This window comes from Doryrhamphus excisus, linkage group LG12 (genome assembly GCF_037039965.1).
Source record: "Doryrhamphus excisus strain RoL-2023G ecotype Guam linkage group LG12, RoL_Dexc_Guam_v1.1, whole genome shotgun sequence".
Classification (NCBI taxonomy): Eukaryota; Metazoa; Chordata; class Actinopteri; order Syngnathiformes; family Syngnathidae; genus Doryrhamphus; species Doryrhamphus excisus.
Window position 1 is genome coordinate 2,901,048 of NC_136368.1, and position 27,572 is coordinate 2,928,619.

At 43.7% G+C, this 27,572-nt stretch overlaps 3 protein-coding genes across 7 annotated transcripts in view; 2 read left to right on the plus strand and 1 right to left on the minus strand.

The window, feature by feature from the left end:
* The first annotated feature begins 122 nt into the window (after positions 1-122).
* LOC131135700 (interferon-induced helicase C domain-containing protein 1) lies at positions 123-7,835 on the plus strand. The gene is made up of 3 exons (XM_078795380.1): positions 123-1,085; positions 6,745-6,916; positions 7,705-7,835. The coding sequence occupies exons 1-3, from the start codon at positions 654-656 to the stop codon at positions 7,833-7,835; spliced, it is 735 nt and encodes a 244-aa protein (XP_078651506.1). The 5' UTR covers positions 123-653.
* Positions 2,859-10,459, minus strand: LOC131135726 (uncharacterized). Of its 3 annotated transcripts, none has more exons than XM_078795287.1 (3): positions 10,303-10,459; positions 5,342-5,398; positions 2,859-4,235 (listed from the first exon to the last, which is right to left on the minus strand). In XM_078795287.1, the coding sequence occupies exons 2-3, from the start codon at positions 5,344-5,346 to the stop codon at positions 3,086-3,088; spliced, it is 1,155 nt and encodes a 384-aa protein (XP_078651413.1). In that variant the 5' UTR covers positions 5,347-5,398; positions 10,303-10,459; the 3' UTR covers positions 2,859-3,085. The 3 variants fall into 3 exon arrangements, with proteins under 3 accessions (XP_078651413.1, XP_078651414.1, XP_057937949.2); XM_078795288.1 differs by lacking the exon at positions 10,303-10,459 and adding an exon at positions 9,298-9,609; XM_058081966.2 differs by lacking the exon at positions 10,303-10,459 and adding an exon at positions 6,040-6,955.
* fap (fibroblast activation protein, alpha) overlaps positions 9,975-27,572 on the plus strand; it is a 26,145-nt gene continuing 8,547 nt past the window's right edge. For 2 of the 3 annotated variants that reach the window (XM_078795286.1, XM_058081881.2), the window contains exons 1-15: positions 18,646-20,050; positions 20,152-20,238; positions 21,531-21,774; positions 21,851-21,932; positions 22,125-22,214; positions 22,288-22,382; positions 22,457-22,531; positions 23,882-23,934; positions 24,002-24,074; positions 24,174-24,294; positions 25,698-25,852; positions 25,938-26,035; positions 26,113-26,242; positions 26,311-26,349; positions 27,064-27,162. In XM_078795286.1, coding sequence (XP_078651412.1) covers positions 21,769-21,774; positions 21,851-21,932; positions 22,125-22,214; positions 22,288-22,382; positions 22,457-22,531; positions 23,882-23,934; positions 24,002-24,074; positions 24,174-24,294; positions 25,698-25,852; positions 25,938-26,035; positions 26,113-26,242; positions 26,311-26,349; positions 27,064-27,162 — 1,116 coding nt within the window. In that variant the 5' untranslated portion in view covers positions 18,646-20,050; positions 20,152-20,238; positions 21,531-21,768. Of the gene's footprint in view, positions 10,132-11,190; positions 11,418-11,759; positions 11,971-13,265; positions 13,484-15,335; positions 15,438-15,531; positions 15,656-15,826; positions 16,043-16,290; positions 16,548-16,618; positions 16,769-16,865; positions 17,028-17,093; positions 17,288-17,903; positions 17,998-18,440; positions 20,051-20,151; positions 20,239-21,530; positions 22,215-22,287; positions 22,383-22,456; positions 22,532-23,881; positions 23,935-24,001; positions 24,075-24,173; positions 24,295-25,697; positions 25,853-25,937; positions 26,036-26,112; positions 26,243-26,310; positions 26,350-27,063; positions 27,163-27,572 lie in introns of those variants that run through there. The other variant, XR_013629596.1, reaches the window with a different exon arrangement.

Consider the following 27,572-nt stretch of genomic DNA (forward strand, 5'->3'; position numbering starts at 1 on the left):
GCAACGACTTTTTTGTATACACAAAAGTTCTTACGCCTTTTAAAGAAATGTAATATACTTTAGAGTAGTCAGTGTAAAGCTTGGATTAACTTTCCACTGGAAATCACTCAATGTTGCAAGGTGGCACAGCCGCAGGATCGGACCCTATCCCAGCGTACAAATGCAAACATTTACTCACCACAAAGCACAGCAACAGCAGAAGAAAACAAAGTAAAAGGTACAAATACAAACATTTACTCACCAAAAGTACAGCAACAGCGGAAGAAAACAAAGTAAAAGCTACAAATACAAACATTTACTCACCCAAAGTACAGCAATAGTGGAAGAAAACAAAGTAAAAGGTAGAAAAGCGGGATGAAAACAAAATAATGTAAAAATATAAACATTTACTATAGGGTCTACCCTCAGCTGAGATTTCACGTCTGTATGATTTCTTTGTTCAAACTTGTATTTTAAATCCTAATGTACGTTGACTTGTTATGATTTGTTGGCGTGCACTTGTGCACAGTGTCAAATGCTGCCATCTATCGGCTATGTGAGGTATCGGTGAAAGTGAAAATGAAAGTTACCTCGGGTTTGACTTTCGTTTTGCCGCAACTGAGCTGTACTGGACTGCACTGCTGGTCCTCATTTGGACGGAAGGTCTGAGAAGGATGAACATGGACGACGTGATGAAAGAGAATCTCATTGACAGTTTTCGACCAAGGTTGAAGGTCTTTATCTCGGTGGAGCCGGTTCTGGATTGTCTCCATATCATCAGTGCAGACCAGAGAGAATTTCTCAGACAAATGGCCAAAACGGACGGTAACTCCGCGGCGGTGGACGCCCTGATCAGTGCCGTCCTTCGGAAGCCTCACCCGGAAGGCTGGTTCCAGGCTTTTGTGGACGCCTTGTGCAACGCCGGGTGCCAACAAGCGGCGAACTACATGATGGTCAAGCTGCCCCTCCCGGAAGTGGAAGAGCAGAACGACCACTGCATGCGGATGATTGACATACTAGTACCCAGTCTGCTCGACATGGACACCAAAGTAGTCTGCACGTCGTGTTTTTCCAGGGGACTCATCACAAAGGACGACATGGACATTGTGAGTACAGTCATACACCTGTAGTTGCGAGTGATGGCCACAAAATGGCGGAATAAGTGTATTTCTTAACACTTCCTCAAGCTAATACGTTATTACCATGGACTAGAAGGAATTGGACAACTGTTAAACCATCATTAAAGCATTTTGACGTGTTCCCTTCGTCTGGTAAGTACCAAGTAACAACTCCAGCACAACCTAATGCCAATAGCCCCCATTAACACTCGCCACAACTCCAGAGGTTTCCACTTCCTGTCTGATTCGTGTGGTACAATCACTTTTCCGGATGTGGTAATTGTCAGGCCGGGCGTTCGGAGGCTCCTCCTACAGCGCGAATCAACCTTCCTAACACTTCCTGGTTGTGTCACGTGCTCTCATGTTTACCCTGACGTCCTGACAGAATAGCTGCCTTCAATTGCGACAGTTTAGTTTACTTTTTGGCTACTGGTTCATTTCTACAACACAGCAACACATACGTTTTACAGTCATAAAAGTGAACACACAGAATTTGCCAATAAAACATGCACGTGATGTAACCAAATAATGACTATTTTGTTCCATTCATGTTCAAAGTGTTAAGTATTTACACAAGAGTAGTAATAGCTAAATTTTATTTATCTTATTTAATTCCTTGTCATCCTTTTCGGGATTAACGCGGCCCTGGTTGCTGTTCCTTGTCATCCTTTTCAGGATAACCACAGCTTTGGTTGCTGTTCCTTGTCATCCTTTTCAGGATAACCACGGCTTTGGTTGCTGTTCCTTGTCATCCTTTTCAGGATTAACACGGCTTTGGTTGCTGTTCCTTGTCATCCTTTTCGGGATTAACGCGGCCCTGGTTGCTGTTCCTTGTCATCCTTTTCGGGATAACCACGGCTTTGGTTGCTGTTCCTTGTCATCCTTTCCAGGATTAACGCCGCCTTGGTTGCTGTTCCTTGTCATCCTTTTTGGGATTAACGCAGCCCTGGTTGCTGTTCCTTGTCATCCTTTTCAGGATTAAGGCGGCCTTGATTGCTGTTCCTTGTCATCCTTTCCAGGATTAACGCGGCCCTGGTTGCCGTTCCTTGTCATCCTTTCCAGGATTAACGCGGCCCTGGTTGCTGTTCCTTGTCATCCTTTCCAGGATTAATGCGGCCCTGGTTGCTGTTCCTTGTCATCCTTTTCAGGATAACCACGGCTTTGGTTGCTGTTCCTTGTCATCCTTTTCGGGATTAACACGGCCCTGGTTGCTGTTCCTTGTTATCCTTTTCAGGATAACCACGACTTTGGTTGCTGTTCCTTCTCATCCTTTCCAGGATTAACGCCGCCTTGGTTGCTGTTCCTTGTCATCCTTTTTGGGATTAACGCAGCCCTGGTTGCTGTTCCTTGTCATCCTTTCCAGGATTAACGCGGCCCTGGTTGCCGTTCCTTGTCATCCTTTCCAGGATTAACGCGGCCCTGGTTGCCGTTCCTTGTCATCCTTTCCAGGATTAATGCGGCCCTGGTTGCTGTTCCTTGTCATCCTTTTCGGGATTAACGCGGCCCTGGTAGCTGTTCCTTGTCATCCTTTTCAGGATAACCACGGCTTTGGTTGGTGTTCCTTGTCATCCTTTCCAGGATTAACGCAGCCCTGGTTGCTGTTCCTTGTTATCCTTTTCAGGATAACCACGACTTTGGTTGGTGTTCCTTCTCATCCTTTCCAGGATTAACACGGCCTTGGTTGCTGTTCCTAGTCATCCTTTCCAGGATTAACACGGCCCTGGTTGCCGTTCCTTGTCATCCTTTCCAGGATTAACGCGGCCCTGGTTGCTGTTCCTTGTCATCCTTTTCGGGATTAACGCGGCCCTGGTAGCTGTTCCTTGTCATCATTTTCTGCATAACCCTGGCTTTGGTTGCTGTTCCTTGTCATCCTTTCCAGGATTAACGCGGCCTTGGTTGCTGTCTTTTCATGATTCAGCGTAATCCTGACAAAATGTCATAGTTTTTTGGTGGTGGGGGTCCTGGGACTTGAGATGAAGAGGTGGTAATCAGCCCATGGCACTTTTTTTCGCGCACACATAGTATCGATTGTTAGTGCAAAGCAGGTCATCCCAGGTATTAAAATGTCTGTCATCCCAGTCGTCAAACTCGTCCTGCACCATGGTTTGTGGGGGTACAATGACCACACAGTCTTGATCCCCGCCAGCTGACACATAATTATTTGGTTCATATTCCTGCCAATATATGGGCTCTGTCAGTGGTCGGCCGTCCAGCCAGAAGTACTCTCCTTCCGTTACCCTGTCATTTAAGCCGATCCAGGCAGCATGACCTTTGGGGTTTTTTTTCCCACCTTTCTTCAGTCTTTCTTGAAAAGCTTTATAAATGAGTCGTGTGATGAACTTCTGTTCGGGCATGTCATCAATATCAGCGAGTTGGCCACCTTTGTTTATGCATTTTTCGACTGCCTCTTCCTGTTCTACTCTCTCGTTAGACATGTAGTAGCAATGTGAAGCGTGGGGTTCCCAGCCGCTGGGGCAGCATTCGATCTCTTTTTCGGTGAGATGATTTTTATCAAGTCTGTAGCAGAGCAGGTTGTATTGCTTGGTTTCTTTATCTGCTAAGGTGCTGAGCCCCTTTGTTAATTGATCCGTCTCCTGCTGCAGTGTGCTTACGGTTTGAGACATACTATCACAGGATATTTCTGCTTCAGTCTCTTCCCCACAGGAATTGATGCTGGCAGTCATCTTCTTGAGACTTGCCTTGATGCCATCATAGCGTTGCGATACAACCAAACGCTGGGCGTCAAACTCGTCTGCCGAGAGCTCCAGGTTGTTCAGATCCGTCAGCATTGTGTTCAGGGTTGCATTCAAATGTTCGTGCTCAAGCCAGATCCGTTCCACATTGTCCTCTCTCTTCTCCGAGGCCGCCAGACGTTCCTTTAGCTCTCGACTTGCCTCTTGCAACTCGTCCCGCTTCATCAGCATCAAGTCGATTTGCTGCTTCAGATTGGTCTGTGTGTTGATCAGCTCATTCATGAGCTCATCGAGCTTGGAGTTGATGATAAAGATGGCGGCCAGAAAACCCAGGAGGAAGATGAAGAATCCCATCAAGCAACAAGCAAGTTCACAAGTCCAGGACATCATCTTGGGTCTAGAGCCAGCGTGCTTTTCTTTCACTGCAGCATTATCCCCTACGGAGCTGACCAAGACACACACCAAAAACATTTCATCAGCATCTGTGAGGACTCCTGTCTGTGGTTTCCTTCCACTTCCCAAATGACAAGGGATCTTTTCTCCCAGATTTGGGACTGGGTGGACCCCCCAAACACCTAATGAAATCTGATATGGCTGCTATACTATATAAGCTACTATAATGGGTCAATAAGACATACGTATGTTCATTCCTGGTGTACACAAAGGACTCTCATGGAAAGAATTCTGCTTTTTGCTACTGGAGTTTTCAACTTTTCGGGAATACTTCTGACCAAAAGCGTGTGCTGGCATCTCTGCCTATTTTGGACTAGTGAGGATTGAACTCACCAAAACATGGCAAGCTAACAAGCGAGCCGCGGCTTTGAATGGCAGCTGTTCACGAATCCTGACTGTTAAAAATATCTTGGGAGTCTTTCTGACGAGATAACTTCAGCTGTATTACGGACCGGTGAGAGACAAAAACTGTTGTAGGGCAAGCTAACAGGCTAATTGACACACGGTGTTGCTTAGCAACTGTAAGAATGCCAAGTATAAGAGAGAAAAGAAGCATAGTAGGTTTCGGGTCGAAGCTCTCTGGATTACATTCAGGAATGAAAGAAGGTGCGGGTTTTACACCACTTTTTCCCGCCACTGCTGAGACCTGCTGACGAGTATGCGGGCTATTTGAAGCGCCAACGGACTAAGCATGTTGATTCACTGCAAGAGAATGACCATGCGGTCGCGAAAGGAGGTGAAAAGGCAACCGAAAATCACCATTGATGACATGGATGAGAAGGTCAAGGTCAAATTTATTTATATAGCACATTTCCAACAGTTAACTGCCCAACGTGCCGTACAGCAGCCAATGACACACAAAAACACACATGCGTAGTAATAGTAAAAATACAAGTGTGTAAAGGTGACTCTAGAGGTGTTATTTCATGCCTAGAGGGATCCCACAACATTAAAAAGCAGATTTAGAAGATTACAAAGAGTCTAAATGTGACTATAGGGGTGTTATTTCATTTATTGATGGCTCTAATGTTGAAAATGTCAGTGCTGCTGTGGACGTGGTCCAAGTGTAGCGCTGAAATGGTTGTGTTAAAGTCTCACCTCATCTCCGTGCTGTCAGCAGTGCGTGGCTGCTCTTCTTCATTCTTCACATCACTCCTAAACATCACATCCATAAAGCAGCATTATGTGGATTTCAGTGACTTGTTAGGCCCAGTCCACACAAGAATGTTCTATTTTTATATTTTGGTGGGATGAAAAAAAGCGGCATCCATACTGTGCCAAATTAGTAAACTGTTTCATTCAGACTAGAATAATCATTGAGTGAAAACAATGTCATCTATGTGTGGTAGTGTTTTGTCAGTCGTGAACGAATCGGCTGTAAGAGTCGTTTCATTGAAATGAACGATGGGAGCCGTTTCACGTCTTTGGGAGCTGATTAGTTTTTCCATCGTCTTATTGTCTAAAGGCAAATGCCATTGGTCACGGTGTGCCACATTGAGCAAGTGTGAGTCAAAATATTCCAATATTATTCTGGTTTGTCGTAGAAGCGAATTTCTGCTCACGTGACGGTGACGAGTTGGTGACGTCATGATTTTTGAATTGACTGAGCCCGGCGTGCTGAAATTTTGCCCCTCTGAAAGCCTTTTTTTTAGGTCTATGAGAGGCTAAAATACTTAAAACGTTAAGTGCGGAGAGGCCCTGAGACAAATATTGCATGCTTGCATTGTATCGCCATTTGTCAACAAGCAAGTGACAAACTCGCATATGAATGTACATATACGTATCTCCTTCATTACCTCTCCCCTGAGTCCTTCACGGCGACGTCATCCATTTGCTCCGCATCCAGTAGAAATCATCCAACTAAATCGATATACAGTATAGCCTCAACTTAGCTTGAGCACACCGTATACGTGACGTTAATGACGTCTGATGGTCTTTAGTAAAAGGCACTCGAGCGCATCGTCAAATTAAGTGGAATCGACTCAACAAAAGGCAATCACACAAGTGACGTGAAATGCCCATAGTACCCATAGCACATCTTTGCACAGTGTTCCATCCAAACGTACTTTCATACTGCACATCCTCCATTCAGCACACACACCATACATATCTAACGCAGTAGTGCCATCTAGGGGCGTCAACGTGTAACAACATGACAAATACACTACAACTTCATAAGCCTTTAGTACGCTGTAAGGAACTACAACACTCAACTTCCCACAATACAATTCCTCTTAAAGGGCAACTAAGCCATAGGTTGAATCATTTTTCATATTTCATATATTTGACCAGAAGCCATGTTTTATCTGAATGAACTTGAAATAGTCTACATAATTAATATGATAGTAACTGGGTTATTTTGCAGAAAACTATCTTCAAAGTATCCTTTTCCTTATTTTGTAATAATTCATGATTAACATTTAAATAGACAGACAGACACTGCAAGTGAACTTTGCCGTAATCCCTTTTGTAACGCACTTTCAATGTTGTCCACGCTGCAGATCCTTTGCTTGGCAGACTCCCAGGGACTCCGAGTTGGTGCTCGTGAACTTCTGAAAAGGATTGTAAGGTGCCAGCTTGGATGGTACTCTGAGTTTATCCAGATTTTGCGTGAAACTGAGCACCATTTCTTGTACGTGCTGCTGGAAGGGTCATGTGACTGCGATACCACAGGTAACACCGTGACACATGCTCAGTCTTATATTTGCTTCAATGTAGTATATTCCAGTGATGAGCACTAGGGTTGGAACTTTTGGGGAACCCCGAAACCCAGTGTCATATTTTGATGCATTTTTGCTAGAACAGTATGGAAATTAGTGTTTTGGTGTCTACCCCCAAAAAAGACTAATTTGTAAGAATGAAGAGTATTGTCCTTGTCCTTGCAGGTAGTTCCTGCATGGCTGCTTGCTGGGCCGCTGTTTAGCTTGCATGGTTCCCATCTCCAGTGGTTGGTGGGGCTTTTTAACCCAACTCTGTAGGGCCCCAAAGCTTAAGCTCTGTACATGTGATGGCAACACCCTGCTCAGCTATAGCCAATCAAAGAACAATTACCTCACATGTGGCTTAAGGAAAAAAGAGGGCCAAGATGGCTCGTCGGTTCCACATTATTGCATTGCTTCTACTGGGGAGCATCTGGAACGTTATTTTTGGGACACTTCCTGTCTCTGAAAAGAATCTGAAGGCATGGGTCAAGTGGAAGAGGAATTTCATATCATCCCTCCAGCCAGCTTGATCCCATTCTCAAAGGACCCTTGCAGGTCTTCATATTGGTCAGACAACAACAATAAAACATGCCTCTGTGGGTGGCATTTTAAAGATATATAGAATATAGAATAGCTCATCCTAATATGAAACAGGAAATTGTTTTGGGGGGGAAACCCTAATAAACACACTGCTTGCAGTGCTCTGGCCGGCCACTGGGGTTGAATGAAAGTTCCTCACTGTGTGTGCTTTGTCTTCAGACCTGTACAGAAGCGAAAGCTCGCTTGGAGACTCCACTCAACGTTTACCAAGTTTACCGCCAGGTGGGAACAATTCACACTTAACTGCCGAGTGTTTAGTGAGCTCCATAATCAGTGTTGGCGTTAACTAGCTGAGAACACACCAAAGCAAAATCAAAGGATGCAGAATGTAAGTCGTGTGTTTCACGTGCCGACAAGCATGAACACAGCTTAAGAAAGCCCAGCCAGCGGCCAGCGTGTCAAATCAAAAACACATGCTGACTTCTGATTGGCTGCCGCTTTCAACTTTTCACCTCCAGCTCATGTCACGCTTGAAACACTTTTGCATCATCTCACCCTTCTTCTCAATGTTAGCATCATGAATGGCATACCTTTAGCTACACATTAATGTTAGCATCACAAAGGGCATACTTGTAGCTACACATCAATGTCAGCATCATGAATGGCAAAGCTTTAGGTACACATCAATGTTAGCATCATGAAGGGCGCACTTGTAGCTACACATCAATGTTAGCATCATGAATGGCAAAGCTTTAGCTACATATCAATGTTAGCATCATGAATGGCAAAGCTTTAGCTACATATCAATGTTAGCGTCATGAATGGCAAAGCTTTAGCTACATATCAATGTTAGCGTCATGAATGGCAAAGCTTTAGCTACATATCAATGTTAGCATCATGAATGGCATACCTTTAGCTACACATCAATGTTAGCATCACAAAGGGCATACTTGTAGCTACACATCAATGTTAGCATCATGAATGGCAGAGCTTTAGCTACACATCAATGTTAGCATCACAAAGGGCATACTTGTAGCTACACATCAATGTTAGCATCATGAATGGCAGAGCTTTAGGTACACATCAATGTTAGCATCATGAAGGACATACTTTAAGCTACACATCAATATTAGCATCATGGTGGGTATATTTTACGTCCACGTGAAGGTTAGCATGGTGAATGCTATACTTTTACCTCTATGTAATGTTAACGTCATGAAGAGCATACTTTTACATACACGTCAGTGTTAGCATCATGAATCTTTACCGCCATGTCAAGGTTAGCATGGTGAATGGCATACTTTTAGCTGCATGTGAATGTTAGCATCATGAACGTTTACCTCCATGTGAATGTTAGCATCATGAATGTTTACCCCCACGTGAAGGTTAGCATGGCGAATAGCATGCTTTCACCTCCATGTGAAGGTTAGCATCATGAATCTTTACCGCCATGTCAAGGTTAGCATGGTGAATGGCATACTTTTAGCTGCATGTGAATGTTAGCATCATGAACGGTTACCTCCATGTGAATGTTAGCATCATGAACGTTTACCTCCACGTGAATGTTAGCATCATGAATGTTTAACTCTACGTGACAGTTAGCATGGTGAATGGCATACTTTTACCTACACGTGAATGTTAGCTTCGTGAATGGTAGACTTTTACCTCCATGTGAAGGTTAGCATCACGTATAGCATACTTTTACTTCCAAGTGAATGATAGCATTATTGAATGTTTACCTCCACGTGAATGTTAGCATCATGAATGTTTAACTCTACGTGACAGTTAGCATGGTGAATGGCACACTTTTACCTTCAAGTGAATGTTTGCATCATGAATGTTTACCTCCACCTGAATGTTAGCATCATGGATGGCATAATTTTACCTCCAGGTGAATGTTAGTATCATGAATGTTTACGAGTGCTCCATCTTAGCAAAGCAATTGAATGGTAGCCATGTGACCGCAGGAACAGGCATGGCCGCGTGAGCCAAATATGATGCAATCATACTCCTGCAAGTATGCTGACAAAAGGTGTGGGATAATCGCATGCAGATGTTGAAGTTGTTCACAAAAATGCGGTCCTTCACTTTTTCCTGGAACATTCGGAGGCCCTTGCAGTGGATGATATTTGTAGACTGTACTGTGTGTCATTGTACTTCTACACAATGCCAAGTACATCTTTGATTACACTTAGTACACCATGTAGATGCTAGACTTGCATTACTAGATTTTTCATTCAAATAGTAGTCATGACAAAATGTTGTGTTGCTGCTGGATGTTCACTATATCCCAGTAATACTGTCAACTACAAATGTCAAAAATGGAACAATGTAGAAAATAATTCCAAACAATATATTTAAGGCAAGTTGGTCAATCATGTCAGGGATCCTTTAACATCCCAACATCAAATGATGCCGGAATGGTTCGCTATCAAGTCAGATACTTCCAAACAGCAGCACCTACTGGATGGACTGATATTTATGATGATTGAATATGAATTTGTTTTGCCTCAGATCTAAAAGCAGCGTCAATAGAAGATGAGACTACAGGAAGTGAGGCTGTGATTGACAGTCCGGCGGAAAGTTCAGCTAGTCCACAATGTTTGGATGACTACAAGGACATGGAGGCTGAGAATGATGCCACAGGTACCAAATGTCTGACCACATTGGTGAAATCAAAGATTTTGTCGAAGCTGTTGTCTAGTCCTGCAACGATTATTCCAATAATTTGAATACCTCAATTACAAAAAAAGAGTCAAGGATTTTTTTCTGCTTGGAGGAATAGCTTGTACTGTGTTTCAAACGCGGTTACGTCACCTCGTGCCACTGCTGCTGAGCTTGGACGCAGTCTACATTTTCTGAAAGATGGTGGTCCTGGACCCAAATGAAGGCCCTTACTGTTGCCGACTGCAGCGCAATAACCATCAGACGCCATGTGCGGGAAATACTTTTTAAAAAAAAGCAATTCAAAGACCTGATCTCCTTCAACGGCATAAAACTGCCCGTTTAGACTTTGCCAGGGAGCATCAACCATGGGACATTGAAAGGTGGAAAAAAGTTTGATTCTCTGATGAGAAAAAAAACTAATTGGCTTCCAACGTTACCAGCATGACAAGGAGACCCCACCTGAGATGTTTTCTTCCCGGCACAGTGGAGGGTGTCCATCATACATTCAGCGTCGGGTGGTGCAGGGTTGTCAAACGGCAGCCGATGACGTGCAGATGTTGCAGCAGGCATCCCTCATGACTGAGGGTCCTGGTCTGTGTGGTAACAGCTGGGTTCTTCAACAGGACAATGCTGCAGTTCCCATTGCTGGCTTGACCAACTTCTTTAGGGAGAATAACATGACTCTTTTGGACCATCCCGCATGGTCCCCTGATTTACATCCTATAGAGAACCTTTGGGGAAGGACGGCAAGGGAAGTTTATAAAAATGGCCATTAGTTCCACACAGTTGACGCCCTTGGTGAAGGGCCTCACATATGACAACTTAAGTGATATCCCATAGGGTTCAATATAATGTCGGTCCACCTTTTGCAGCTATTACAACTACAACTCTACATGGAAGGCTGTCCACAACGTTGAGGAGTGTGTTTTTGACCATTCCTGATTTGATACCTGATACCTGAAATACGTTAATATAGTGTATGTTTTCCTTCATAATTGTAGTTTGCTGAGCAGGTGATGAAATGTGTGTGTTTTGCAGATCCAAGTGACCCAGGTGGAGCTACCGGCAGCCCAGATAGAGCTGAAATTATTCTTCGGGATTATCAGAAGGAGGTGGCTCAACCTGCCTTGGAGGGGAAAAACATCATCATCTGCCTCCCGACCGGAAGTGGTAAAACCAGGGTGGCGGTTTATGTTACCCGTCAACATCTGGAGCGCAGGAGAGCGGATCGGAAGACGGGGAAAGTGGTCGTTCTGGTCAACAAGGTATAAGAATATGGAGTAGAAGTAAGATTGTATTTATATATGTACATGTACGCAAGTGTATTATTGGCCCACTTTAACGCATAACGCAAGTTCCCTTGGCTCCGGCAACCATTTGTTTTGACACATGATTACGCACACGGTGTTGGCGGTGGCCAGCACGTAGAGGAAGTACATCTAAAATGCATGCACTAATCTTTTCAGTGTATTTGGGATGCTGCTTGAATTTGGAATCAAGAACTTATATCTTCATGTTTTGGGAGTTCTTGCTTTCTAAGCAAAAGAATGAAAGTTGTGGTTTGGGAGATGAAATGTGCTGATGAGTGGAATGTTCTTTGTCCTCAGGTTCCTCTGGTGGAGCAGCACCACGCCACAGAGTTCCAACGCTTTCTCAAGCACGCGTACAAAGTGGAAAGAGTCAGTGGAAACTCCTTGCTGAAAATCTCTTTCACAGAGATTATGAAGAAAAATGATGTCGTCATTTGCACGGCCCAGATTCTGGAAAACTATTTGGAGAGGTCGGTCAAAGGAGAAGACGAGGGAGTGCATCTCAAGGGTAGGATCTTCAGCTTCTTCTGTTGGAACCACAAAGGAGGAGTTTTGGCGCATAGACGGGCATACTGAAACCATGTGAAACATAAAAGTAGTTCATCAAAAAACAAGTCCCGTGATACCCATGTGGAAACTGCACTATTGCTAGCATTCGCTAGCCGGTGGGGGTGCTCTTCTATTTTATGGCTGAAAAATGAAGGTCTCATAAAATGTTCTCTGATATTTGAGGACTGAGATTTCACGATGAACCGTAATTTTTGGACTACACTCAAATATAAGCCAAATGAGAAAATATACATGAGATGCAATACTTTTTCAAATATCTAGAGAGTGTAGTTTGAGCACACTTGGAGGTAAGAAGGACAGTTTGTCCCGTACCTGTTGATTAGTCCTAATGAGATATCATGACTACTACCAGGAGAACCAGAGTATAGAGGGGGAGGAGCCACCTGCTGTGGCCCAGCAAGGTGCACTGTATTCGGGCACATGGTCCGAGCAGCCTCTGTTTGTTTGTCTCTGGCAAACCTTTTGCACTTTTCAAACGCTGTGAGGGCTTTTCCCCTCGTCCAACGCTTCCTTGGAAAGTCAGTGTTTGTTTTACAATTTTCATTCAGGTTGCGGGAGTATGCTGGAGCCTATCCCAGCCGATGGCACATATGATGCCATAAGTCCCTTGTATCATAGTGATTATGCTGCAGCCCTAATACAGTATATACAACATTGTATGCACTAACACTTGTCAACACTAACAAGTGTCCACGTGTTAAGCTAGGATATTGACACACAAAGATGCACTGTAAACGTTATACTCTTACGTGCACTCTGTGTTTCCATTATTGCCCAGGTTGGAAAACAAGCATGGCTGACCTTAAAGAGAACAAACCTAATAACATGACTACATTTCCACTTTTACCCAGAAAAAGCTTAAAGCACAGACTGTGAATATGTGCTAATGGGAGGCTCTCCCATGATGATACATGACAAGATCTTGTCAGAGTCTTGCAGCTCTTGTTGGCACTCGGCAGTCCAAGGTGGAATAGCCACCTCAGTGGAACATATGCTGTTTGTGGAAACGCCTGGAAGCGTGTGATGCGTGTATTTCTTGTCTTTTTCTACGGCCGTCCAGGCCACACGTCTGTTCAGCCGTCAGTATTCGGCTGATGAAATTCACATGAGAACATCTATCAGGGTTCTCCAGGGAAATGTTTTCATGGCCATGGTGACGTGTTGATGTGACTGGAACCAAACATGTTGCAGCTAAGCTTGATCATCCCGGCCATGTTTGTCTTCTCCTGCTAGATATTAGCCTGATCATCATAGACGAGTGCCATCACACTAAGAAGGGGGAAGTGTACAACCAGGTGATGATGCGTTACCTGAAGCAGAAGGACAAGAACAAGAGGCTGAAGAAGGCGCAGAAGGAGACCCTGCCGCTGCCCCAGATCCTCGGTCTCACCGCCTCTCTTGGCGTTGGGAGTGCCACCAAACTCGATGCAGCCGAGAAAAACATCTTACAGGTGGGGACAAAACAAAACACCCAAATCACAAAGAAAAGCCCTGGCTGTTTTTTTTTTCCTGTTTGCATGCACTTAAATGGAAAGAATCAATTCCAGCCTCCCGAACGGATAAGATTCAGCATAAATCCAGAGATGAATGGATTAGAGACATGCAATACACGAGAATCACATGACTCTACAATCCATTCATCCGTTAAACAGCGCCGGAGCCTGGGATGCTCCATGGCTTAGCATGACTGAATGGATGGCATGGATGGAAGTAGCATTAGCAGAACATAGCATTTTCAACATATCGGTGAAACATAGATGCGTTATTACCATCTCATTGATCTTATTGATGATGCATTGTGTACAATGACGGGAACAGCGTCAAATGAAAAGCACTAAATGAATGCAGTGCTAATGTGTATCGGTATTTCTTAGTCCAGGCTGGTACTGGTGGACGATGGCTCTGAATTCATTTGATGTTCTTCCTGCCTTACTTTTACACAATACACCATAAATGACATACAGTAAAGTCTCGTTATATCGATATCGGTTATATCGAAGTACTGCTTATTACGATACTATTTTCATTTCCCGGCAAATTTCTAGTCTTTTATGATATAATTAGTTCCGTTTGTACGATACCCGGTTATTATGATAATCCGGTTACTATGATGCCCTTTTCATCTCCCGCCAGCCAATTTGGTCTGCTTATATCGATACAAAAGCAGCTTAAATCAATCTTTGCTTAAGGATTTCAATACCAAAAAAGAACACGGCGAACGGCTGCTTCCAGTCAACTTTATTTTTCACACTTCCACAACCAGAGCGCCGCACACACACCCATTCCCGCACTTCCTGGTTCACAGGTCATGCTCAACCCGCCCCACATAGCTGGCCAAACACATGCCTGCAACAGAAGAACCAACTGACATAGCATACACACCTATTCCAACGAAGACACAAGCGTACAAATACATGTATTTAATTGTGTTGTATTCAGATATCTTTTTATCGCTTGCAATAATCACTGTTTTTCATATGTACATGCTGGCGTTCGTGGTTTCTCTCGTGTGTATAGAACAATGTCGAGTGCATTATTGCCCACTTTTAATGCAGTTCGGCGCAGGATCGGATATATCGACAGTCCGGTTATATCGATATTTTTTCCGACTCCCGACAATATCGCTATAACGAGACTTTACTGTACATTACATGGCTATAATGTGCCTATGTTTTACTGATGTATCAGAAAATATCTTCAGTCATGGACACAAGCCTCCAAATAGCTGTTCTAATAGCTGTTGCAGGTAAATAGCAGGTCCCAACCCAAATTTTTGCTCACACTTCAAACATCTTGAGAGATGCCTGGCATCTAAAAAAAACACTGGTTAGTTGGTACCACTGTATAAATGACAATCAAAATACCTGCAGTGCTCCAGTACCTTCTCACTTCTCTCAGGCAGGCAACGTAGTAAACTCTCAGTGACAGTAGATGCCAAGGACTGTTGAGAGCCATCTTCCCGGGCTTTGAAGCTAAACTTCCCAATCAAGATACCCTTTTCTTTCTATATTTTCACACTCTACCAGCTCCTTCCATCTTTTCATTCTATTACAGTTACTATTATAAGTGTCTGTGCAGGGTCTTCCAGGGCTCGTGAGCTGGATTTGGCCTGCTGGGCCGCCCACTGGGGATTGCCTTTCTAGATCCTAGGCAAGCCTCCAGCAAGCCGCTTCCAATGTCCCGCCTTCTCACAGTGCAGCCACAAAGTGCCTGACTGACATAAAACAAAGCTGAAAACCCTAAAAAAACATCAACCCTACACTGAAATGATGTCTCCTTCACAGCGACGCTTGTCTTTTGTAGATTTGTGCCAACTTGGATGCCTCCCAAATCCTGACTTCCAATCTTGGGGATTACAGAAACGATCCATGCAAACAAATAGTTCTTGTTGAGGACAAAGAGAAGGTGAGTCTGCCAATTCCGATCATTCGAATTTACATTTTTGTCTACTGCTAAGAGCCTGATGTTTGTACCAAATCTCTCATGTGTCATACTCTAGGATCCCTTTGGTGATGTCATCAAGAGAATCATGAGCAGTATCCAAACTTATGCCAAGCTCAACCCCACCTGCCAGCTTGGCTCTCAGACCTATGAACAGTGGGTGGTCCAATACGAGCGGCAAGGTGAGCACAAGTTGGCATTGTCATCCATAGAAATCATATTCAATTGTTTTAATATCATTTTTATCATCTACTAGCTTGATAGCGGCTCAAGAAGAAGACCAAACATGCACATTTGTACCAATATAAATCATATCAAGTGGAGTTTTCAGATGATTATGATGAACTTTCTAGCTGCCAAAGAGGGAAACCAAACGGTGCGTATTTGTGCGGAGCACCTTCGTCAGTACAACGAGGCCCTGCAGCTCAGCAACACCATCCGCATGTGTGATGCCTTCACTTTCCTGGAGAAATACTACAAGGAGGAGATGAAGAGCAAAACGAGCCCTGATGAGGAGCACATCATCAGCATCACAGACACCGAGCACATGCTCTTCAAGTTATTCCAAGGTATCGTCATATTCATGTCTATTTGATTTATTGCATTGATTTACCAATGACATATTTAGCATGTCTTTTAGAAGAATTAGCTGCATTGAACTATAAAGTTAGAACATTCAGGGTGCGTCTCTGCGGACAGAAGGATGTTTGTTCAAATGGAAAATATCGAAATGCGGACACTTGATTAGGTACACATGCCCTAAGTTGCTAGCTAGCGATAAATAACAAAAGAGCTGTATCCAAATGGTTTCTTCCAGGCAACAGGGAAATGCTTGAGGAACTTTCTAAGGACCAAAGATTTGAAAACGACAGCTTGTCGAAGCTACGAGTCAGCATTTTCCGACAGTTCAGCACCAGGAAGGAAGCCAGGGGAATCATTTTCACCAAAACCCGCCGCAGTGCCATGGCTCTCAATCAGTGGATCCACGACAACACCAAGTTTGCTGACCTTGACGTGAATGCATCGTACGTCATCGGAGGAGGAGACCAGAGTGTTGTCAAGCCAATGACGGCTGTGAGTACAGGAAGCTAGCTTTGTGTAGGCGGACCGTCCTCTCACCGACTACAGGTATGTTTGCTTACCAGGCCGAGCAGAAGGACGTGCTGAGTAAATTCCACAGCGGGACTGTCAACTTGCTGATTGCCACCTCGGTGGCAGAGGAAGGTTTGGACATACCAGCATGCAACTTTGTCATCTGTTATGGCCTTGTGACCAATGAGATTGCTACGATACAGGTTGGTAATACTCCAAATACTATGTATACTATTAAGCCAATGTGTGTGTATTGTATGTATATATACACACACACACACACATAACCATATTTTGCAGGCTCAAGGCAGAGCTCGGGCCAAGGACAGCAGTTACATTGTGATCGAGGTGAAAGGCTCTGGAGTGACTGAGAGGGACACCGTCAACGAGTACCGCAAGGACTTGATGACTCGAGCCATTGCCAAAATCCAAGCATACCCGCCTGCGGTGTATAAGAGAAAGGTACAGATGTCTCTGTAGCTCCTTGAGCCTTGTCACTTAGCCTTGCTGTGTTTTTGCTTTCCTCAGATTGAAGAGTTTCAAATTCAAGCTATCATTGAAGACAGGGTGAGAAGAGCAAAGGTGAACAAGAAAGACATGAAGGCCATGAAGCCGTCTGACGGGAAATTGACCTGCAGGCATTGCAGCAAGTTGGTCTGCACTGGTGATGACATCCAGGTCATCGAAGACATGCACCATGTCAACGTTTCAGCAGAATTTGGGTAGGAATCCTTTTCTCAAGTGGATTTCCGCTCAAAGCTAAAGTGTTCTGGTTAGGGTAAGTTAGGGTTGCGTTTAGGGTTAGATTGGCGGTTTGAGGGTAAGGCGACTTTTTTTCACATTTCGAATGTTTATTTCAGAGTAAATCATCGAAACTCAATAGGTCTTTTCCAGGCTGGAATTGGGGACTCTATTCCAGATTCAAGGAAAAACATTGATTGAACTGACTCATAATGCAGGGTGTAGTAGGGTTTCACCTGGTACCTATAATCTTTGATCCAGGTCACATTTGGACCCCTTTTGGGGAATCCAGCAACCCTTAAACAGCAGAGTTTGTCTGGCAGGAGTCATTCAGTGCTTACTAAGATGTACTTTTTCATGTGGTACATCCAAAATTTCAGCCCCTTATTTGGGGTCCCTGTGGCGACACACAGCGGGGGTCATATCTGCATGTTTGGGTCCATATTTTATGACTCTGGGCTGAGATATTGGTACCGCCTTTGTTCGATCCAAGTGCTCTGGGCTCTGGGCCACTGTTTTACTCACGCTTGTACTGTCATGAGGATCCTTCCATGGCGTTGCGTACCATTCTAAAATGAAATGCAATATTCCTCACAGTCAACTTTTTATACGGAAAGGAAACGCTGCTCTTCAACAACGTCTTCTTGACTACGAGATCAATGGCTCCATCGCATGCAAGGAATGTGGACAGGTAAAATGTGTTTCTATATTTTGAGTTTTAGGTCCAACATGAACTATGAAACATTATTGTTTGGAATTCCAGAGACTTCATTGCAGACCTGATGGTGTGTAGTGAACTCTCAGCTTCTGGACTATACAGTAGTACATAAGACAGTACTGGATTTATGCTAAACTGCAGTTTTTTTTGCATCATGGCAGCATAGCACGGATATTGTCATCATCAGACCACTAATCTGTAAACAAACATTCTGTACCTGTTACTACATGCGCCCCGCATGGATAGAAAACCTCGTTGGAGCGTTTTTAGAGCGCTTTGTAGTCGAAAGAATTGTATCCCATTTGCAGGCTTTATAGTTGAAATAGGTGCATTGTTAGCTCCCTCATGCTAACTGTTTTTATGTCTGGAACGTGGATGATGGGCAAAAATATGGTCTGTAATGTTTGCTTTTGCAGAATTGGGGCGCGATGATGGTATACAGAGGGATCGAGTGCCCTTGCCTAAAGGTGAACAACTTTGTGGTGACAATCAAGGGAAAGAATATCAGCCATTACACCAAGTGGAGCGAGCTGCCCATCAAGTTCCCAGCGTTTGACTACGTCCAGGAGGCCAGCTATTTGGCTCAGACATCACATGACGAAGAGACGGAAGAGTGAGGGACGCATTGAGTGTAATATCCAGCTCTATGTGTCCACACGCACAAAACCATGTACGCAAGTCAACATCTCACTTTTAACTGTGATCAATTTGATCATTGATCCCAAATCCCAAATGCAGCAAACAACTTGACAACGCCTCAAATCCCAGATCTTGGCCTTTTCCTTGACAGCACCCTCTCCTTTGGGTGTTTGAGTACTACATCACCCAAATAATAACCCCCAAAAATAATAAATAATAATAATAAATAAGTGTGTCTAGTGGTTAGCGCGCAGACCAGGGTTCAATTCCACCCTCGGCCATCTCTGTGTGGAGTTTGCATGTTCTCCCCGTGCATGCGTGGGTTTTCTCCGGGTACTCCGGTTTCCTCCCACATTCCAAAAACATGCTAGGCTAATTGACGACTTCAAATTGTCCATAGGTATGAATGTGAGTGTGAATGGTTGTTTGTCTATATTTGCCCTGTGATTGGCTGGCCACCAGTCCAGGGTGTACCCCGCCTCTCGCCCAAAAGACAGCTGGGATAGGCTCCAGCACCCCCCGCGACCCTCGTGAGGAAAAAGCGGTAGAAAATGAATGAATGAATGAATAATAAATAAATAACCCAAACTGCTTTTTGCATCTAAAACACCCTTCCCTCCCCCATTGACCTCATCCATGCCCTCGTCACCGCCAGACCGATGACTGGAACCGCATCTTTCTCGCTCGCTCACTCACTCACTCACTCTCGCCATTGTGTCCCAAATTCCTTTCACAGTGGTACCTGTGCTAACGTTGAGCGTCCAAAATAGTGTCCGGTTTGTTTACGCTGCCACGTTATCGCATCATTTTAGGACACCAGCGTTTATAGAGCGATATACCACCTAGAGAAGAAGAGAGTTGGATATTTTAGAATATGGTGGAGTGGCTCCGTCATCGGCAGCAGAAGAACGTGTTCATTTTGGTTCATCGATGGTACATTGATGGGTTCCTGACAACCCAGTCGGGAACTCTACTGCTGCCTCTCCTCGACACCTCCATCACTCCTCTATCATTATGTCACCTTATACTTCTGTATGTGCTCAAAAAATGCATCAGGAAGGCAGGAAGTGAACAAATGTAACAGTTACTGATTGTAAAAGTACCAGATGGAGGGCTTCTTCCTACTCCTTTTGGACATGTGGAACTGTGGATTGATTATGTGATGCATTCAATTGTAACCTGATGCATGTTGAAATGAAATGAAACCATTACCATTAGCAATCTATTCAAGGAACCCTTCAAAGTCATTGCAATCTGGGAAACTTGGCTGAACGCGGATGACATCGACTTTAAGCTGGAAGGCTACCAGATGACCTGCATCAACAGGAAGGACACAAGGGGAGGAGGCGTGGCCTTGTATGCGGACAAACAACTACATTACAAAGCGGTCAAAAATGTGTTGGTTTCTATTGACAATATTTTGCAATGTATTACTATTAAGATCTGTAAAGAAAAAAGCAAAAACGTGTTATTATGTGGTTTATACAGAACTCCATATAGAAGGGTTGGATCAAAAAAACAATTTCCATATGTGGAGACTTCAATGTTGATCTTCTAAATCCACACAAGATCAAGGTAATCGACAATTTTATCAACACGATGTATAGCTTAGGTTGTTTCCCAGAATGACCAGACCAAGTAGAATAACAATAACCACTGTGACACCTTCATGGACAATATATTCACCACTAGTGGGTTCACTAATTAATGACATCAGTCACCATCTTCCATTCTTCACAATTTCTAACCATCATTCCAACAAACGACCAACAGAGGCTATGCTTTCAAGAAGGATGGAGAAGAACAAAAATGGGAGTGTGTGTTCAGTGTCAATGATGTGGATGAAGCATAAGAAGACTTTCTACTTATTTGAGGCTGTACGATAAGAACGAAAAGGTCCAAAAAGCACAAGAAAAACAATCAGCCATGGATGACAAAAGGCCTTACTACTGCTTGTAAGAAGAAGAACACATTAAACAGGAAATTCATCATTCAACAGACTAAAGCAGAAAGAACATATAAGACTTATAAAAAGAAGTTGTGTGTCAGAAGGAATATTACAGCCAACTATTAGACAAACACAAAAACAATATTAGAGCAACCTGGGGCGTTCTAAATAGTATCAGGAAAAGTAACAAGAAGACAGACCACCCTAATTATTTCATGGTTGGAATGGTTGGATGATATGGATGAAAAGTTCAACAGCTACTTTGTCAATATTGGTCCCAAACTGGAAGAAGGAATTCCAAAACAAAGGACAAGGCAGGAAAGGAATGAAACAATAGAAAGGAATCCTAATTCCGTGTTTCTGACAGATGTAACGAGAAAGGAAATTGTCAAAAATTGTAAAGCAAAAACATCAACTGATTCTAATGGAATCCAAATGGAAAGTATAAAAACGGTAATCAACGAGATCGTAGAACCGCTGATGTAATTTATCATTTCATACTGGGAAGATTCCCCCAAGAAATTAAAACAGCTAAGGAATTTTCAATTTTTAAAAACACAATTCTCCAAAATTATTGAGAAGCTATTCAATAGCTAGATCAATATATTGATTTGAGAATGGATTTTTAGAGCATCTAACAATCTGGTATCGGACGTACAGATATTTCAGTACGCATGCACACGTCTCAATGTGTCAACAAAATAGCCCACACTTCCACTAAACTACGAATATCCTTCCAGTATCAGTAATATTACTACTATTACTGCTATTTTCATATCAAGTCATATTCCCACTTTTTGGAAATACAGTACAATCATTTATTTCATGGATATCAACTATGAGAATCAAATGTCTGGTATTCTCTATGCTGTGATATGAAATACTTTGTGTGTGTGTGTGTGTGTGTGTGTGTGTGCAGCACGGCAGGCAGGCATGTGTCTGGTTGAAGAGTCTGGTTAGGAATGCAAGAGGAAGTGTGAGGAATCTGTTCAAGTCCACACAGAAGGACGGAGCGCACTTTGGTGGTCCGGTTGGCTGGCGGGCTGGTGACTTTTACGGATTGTTTTGTTCGGATATCATTTGGACCGTGTCGTCGAGAAGCTCCACATCCTCACGTGCTGACCTCCAAGGATCATCTGGAGGAGGCTTCATTTTGCATGATGGTCAGTAAAGCAGCAAGCGTGTGAGAAAGGAATAGAAAAGAAAAGGAAAAAAAAAAGTTTGCTGTGACCTCCGCAGGGCGGCAGCAAGGTCATGTGGGTGCTGCTGGGGGCGGTGGTGGTCATCACCTTAATAACCGTGACGGCGGTTTATTTGAGCAGTAAGTTGAAGTTGGAATTGAATGTGTGTGTGCTTTTGTAAAGAACCTATTTATTCCTGCACATGTCGTCTTGTTCCGGCCCATTCCAGTCCTGTTGTTGATTTATGGCGCACTGCTGTCAAGTTTGGCGCTAATGAAATGCAGCTGCGGGACAAACAGCGCCCCCGTGTGACACAATAGTGCTTCTTTCAGAATCCAATAGTCCTAAAAGGCTGTTTACCCTTGAAGACTACTTCAATGACACCATCAGGTGGAGATCCTACAACCTCTATTGGATATCAGGTACTCCAGAACTGCACTTTTTTTTTCAACATTTTTGCATTTTTAGCTTTTTTTTCTCGTTTTACCTGCACAGATCAGGAGTATCTGCACAAAACGAGAGACGGGAGCATCTTCCTCCACAATGTGGAAACACAGCAGGAGTCGCTATATTTGAGCAATTCAACTTTTGTAATATATTATTATTCATATTTCATATGTAACGTGTTTTTTTTTTATTAATGCAGCGTGCATATCTGTCGTAGGAACAAGTTGCCGCCACAGATTACCTGCTGTCGGGGGATTTCAAATACGTGGCTTTTGAAAGCAACTACACAAAGGTGAATTTGGGGCTGAGGGTGGAATTGAACCCTGGTCTCCTAGCTGTGAGGTCTGCATGCTAACCACTCGAACCGCCGTGCCGCCCTAGTTATTTCTTATTTTCTCTTATTATGTCTATTATATTGGGTAATAGGAGTGCAACTGTGACTATAGGGGTGTTATTTCAGGTCAAGAGGGCTCTAATGGTGTTCAAAGGTATAATTATTCATTCATTCATTTTCTACCGCTTTTCCTCACGAGGGTCGCGGGGGGTGCTGGAGCCTATCCCAGCTGTCTTCGAGCAAGAGGCGGGGTACAACCTGGACTGGTGGCCAGCCAATCACAGGGCACATATAGACAAACAACCATTCACACTCACATTCATACCTATGGACAATTTGGAGTCGGCAATTAACCTAGCATGTTTTTGGAATGTGGGAGGAAACCGGAGTACCCGGAGAAAACCCACGCATGCACGGGGAGAACATGCAAACTCCACACAGAGATGGCCGAGGGTGGAATTGAACCCTGGTCTCCTAGCTGTGCGCTAACCACTCATCCGCCGTGCCGCCCATGTTTTCATCAAACGACGCATCGTATCAAAAGCAAAAAAATGAATTCTGAAATGAAATAAATTAAATAAAAACAATGAGAGAGGAGAAAATATGCAGACTTAAACTCTCAAAAATGACCAGTGTCACTTTTGTTATTATTTGAATATTGACCCCAAAAAATGGGGCGGCACGGTGGACGAGTGGTTAGCATGCAGACCTCACAGCTCGGAGAACAGGGTTCAATTCCACCCTCGGCCATCTCTGTGTGGAATTTGCATGTTCTCCCCGTGCATGCGTGGGTTTTCTCCGGGTACTCCGGTTTCCTCCCACATTCCAAAAACATGCTAGTGACTCCAAATTGTCCATAGGTATGAATGTGAGTGTGAATGGTTGTTTGTCTATATGTGCCCTGTGATTGGCTGGCCACCAGTCCAGGGTGTACCCCGCCTCTCGCCCAAAGACAGCTGGGATGGGCTCCAACACCCCCCACGACCCTCGTGAGGAAAAAGTGGTGACCCAATAAATGGAGAACAAGCCCAGAAATACTGTAAACATCCAGCAGCAACACGACATTTGGCGTGACTACTATTTGGGTGAAAAACCTACTGAAGCAAGTCAATCATCTACCTGGAATGTTTGCTAATTTAACATTGGCTTTCAAGATACAAGTATCAAGTAGTGTATATATATATATATTTATGTATATATAGTATGAGGGATACTTCATAGGGAGCATTATTAATCTGTGGATTTGTGATGTAGTGGATGTCGTGAAACGAGCGTGTACTCACGTTGTTCTTGTTTGTGATCCACCAGAAGTGGAGACACTCATTCACGGCTTCGTACTCCATCTATGACAGAGCCAACATGTGAGTAGAACCATTTGACACTAGTGGGCTTCTTAACGCTGCCACACATTCCCTGTTTGGCTGCTAGGAGCTTCATCAGCAACGGCAGTCTTCCTGCCGAGGTGCAGTACTTCACCTGGGCCCCGGAGGGAAATAAATATGTGAGTGTGTCGCTTTTTTCTGCATGAGTGCCTTTGAGCTATGCCGCTATGCAGTTGATGAAGCATGGTAACCAGCACGTCCCGCTCAATGCTGTGCAGGCTTACGTGTCCCACTTCAACGTTTTCTTCAAAGACCACGTCACGGCTGACACAGTACAGGTCACCCACAACGGCAAAAAGAATGAGATCCTGAACGGAGTCCCTGATTGGGTCTATGAGGGTGAGTATACTTATGGCAGCAACCACTAGGGGGGGCCACATGATCAGAGAAATACATTCAGTATTTAGAGGATCTTTGACTGGCATTTCAGTCGCAGGTTCTTAGAAATAGCTGAGCTCTCCTGTCATATAGAGGATCTTTGACTGGCATTTCAGTCACACATCCTTAGAAACGGCATGATACTCCTGTCATATAGAAGATCTTTGACTGGCATTTCAGTCAGAGGTCTTTAGAAACAGCAGAGCACTCCTGTCATATAGAGGATCTTTGACTGGCATTCCAGTCACACGTCCTAAGAAATTGCACAGCTCTCCTGTCAAATAGAAGATCTTTGACTGGCATTTCAGTCAGAGGTCCTTAGAAACAGCAGAACACTCCTGTCATATAGAGGATCTTTGACTGGCATTTCAGTCACACATCCTTAGAAACGGCATGATACTCCTGTCATATAGAAGATCTTTGACTGGCATTTCAGTCAGAGGTCCTTAGAAACAGCAGAACACTCCTGTCATATAGAGGATCTTTGACTGGCATTTCAGTCACACGTCCTAAGAAATTGCACAGCTCTCCTGTCAAATAGAAGATCTTTGACTGACATTTCAGTCAGGGGTCCTTAGAAACAGCAGAGCACTCCTGTCATATAGAGGATCTTTGACTGGCATTCCAGTCACACGTCCTAAGAAACTGCACAGCTCTCCTGTCATATAGAAGATCTTTGACTGGCATTTCAGTCACATGTTCTTAGAAACAGCAGAGCACTCCTGTCATTTAGAGGATCTTTGACTAGGGTTTCTGCAGTGTGCTCTGAAAACGAGAGAGAGCTATCCTGTCATATAGAGGATCTTTGACTGGCAGTTCAGTCAGAGGTCCTTAGAAACAGCAGAGCAGTCCTGTCATATAGAGGATCTTTGACTGGCATTTCAGTCACATATCCAGAGAAACGGCATGATACTCCTGTCATATAGAGGATCTTTGACTGGTATTCCAGTCACACGTCCTTAGAAACAGCAGAGCTCTCCTGTCATATAGAGGATCTTTGACTAGGGTTTCAGTAAGAGGTCCTTCGAAAACAGTAGAGCACTCCTGTCATATAGAAGATCTTTGACTGGCATTTCAGTCAGAGGTCCTTAGAAACAGCAGAGCACTCCTATCATATAGAGGATCTTTGACTGGCATTTCAGTCACAGGTTCTTAGAAACAGCAGAGCTCTCCTGTCATATAGAAGATCTTTGACTGGCATTTCAGTCAGAGGTCCTTAGAAACAGAAAAGCACTCCTGTCACGTAGAGGATCTTTGACTGGGGTTACCACAGTGATTGTGTTCCAGTGTACTGAAGTGAAGTATTGTATTTATGAAATAAGAATAGTAGTAGAAGATGCTGCTTTGTGTGCGTTTGGTTGTAGAGGAGGTGTTTGCATCAAATGGAGCGTTATGGTGGTCTTCAAGTGGAAGATACTTGGCGTACGCTGAGTTTAATGACACAGAAGTGGAGAAAGTGGAGTTCTCCTGGTACGGAGCCCAGCAGTATCCTGAAACAGTGACTATTCCCTACCCCAAGGTCTGTTGATCTGGAATCATGTGATGCATTACAAAACTACATCAGTATTTTATTTGTATTTATATACTTTCATTTCTGGTTGCAGGCGGGGTCAAACCTGACTAAGGTCAAACTATTTGTGGTCGATACCACAAATGCATCACACCGCATGCAGGTCCCCGCCCCTGCCTCCATTGCATCAAGGTTTGTGTTTTTCCAGCACAGTCCAGTCAAACATATCAGCGGCTTTTGTGTGTCTAACCCGACAACTCTCCATCCAGTGATCACATTTTGTGCTCAGTGACCTTCGTCACAGACCAACGCCTCGCAGTGCAGTGGCTCACCAGGAAGCAGAATTACCTGCTGGTGCAGATTTATGACTTTGATGGAATCAGCTGGCAAGAAAAACAGGTAGCTGTCACACAATTACAACTTCCATGCTGACTAACACAAAGAATGAATCCTTTTGGTTTCTGTAGAAATTTGAGCAAACAAGCCAGACAGGCTGGATCGGCCATGTAAGTTTCTTCAATCACACATCGATAAACTTTGCTTCAATATGTTATATATGCTTTGTAATTATTATTACTAAAAGTCAAGGGTAAATGATGAACAATGACATTTACAGCCATGATGAGCTAGCTCTCGCTGTGAGGTCATGGGTGTGACACCGTGCTGCTGCTGGATGTTCAAAAAGAGGAAGTTTTAAGACAACAATGGGGTCGAGGAGACACAGATCGCCGCCCACCTGGAGTTGTGTTCTTTGCTGTGATCATTTCACTGATGACGAGCTGCACGGCGGATGAGTGGTTAGCACACAGGCCCCACAGCTAGCAGACCCAAGTTAAATTCCACCCTCGGCCATCTCTGTGTGGAATTTGCATGTTCTCCGTGTGCATGCATGGGTTTTCTCCGGGTACTTCGTTTTCCTCCCACATTCCAAAAACATGCTAGGTTAATTAGCGACTCCAAATTGTCGATAGATATGAATGTGAGTGTGAATGGTTGTTTGTCTATATGTGCCCTGTGATTGGCTGGCCACCAGTCCAAGGTGTACCCAGCCTCTCGCCCAAAGACAGCTGAGTTGGCTCACTTCCTCTAATGAGACTGACTAGCGAGAGCCATCAACTATAAATGTCATTTTCATTGTTTACCGTTACAGTATAAAACATATTTTAGCAAATTGACGTGATGATGTCATCCCAGAAGCTTTATTATGTGATTCCTTCCAGTTCGTGCCTTTACCTCTTTTCTTTGCTGAGGATAAAATCAGCTTCTACAAAGTGATGAGCGACACCAGTGGTTACAAACATATTCATCACATCAGAGATGTAAGTAGCATCCGCAGCGCCACCTACGTATAGCTAGTCCTGTGACAAGTCAAGAATACGTTCCAAAGCCAACACACTGATTCTGTCCCACAAAGCACTATGTTCCTTTCTACTATGCTAACTATGCTATCATCAACACATTTCACATTCATATTTCATAGGTCCCCAGTAACTACTCTAGATGTATGTGTTAGTCATTAGTTCTTTATTAGTTCCCCAGTAACTACTCTACATGTATGTGTTAGTCATTAGTTCTTTATTAGTTCCCCAGTAACTACTCTACATGTATGTGTTAGTCATTGGTTCTTTATTAGGTCCCCAGTAACTACTCTAGATGTATGTGTTAGTCATTATTTCTTTATTAGTTCCTTAGTAACTACTCTAGATGTACTGTGTTAGTCATTAGTTCT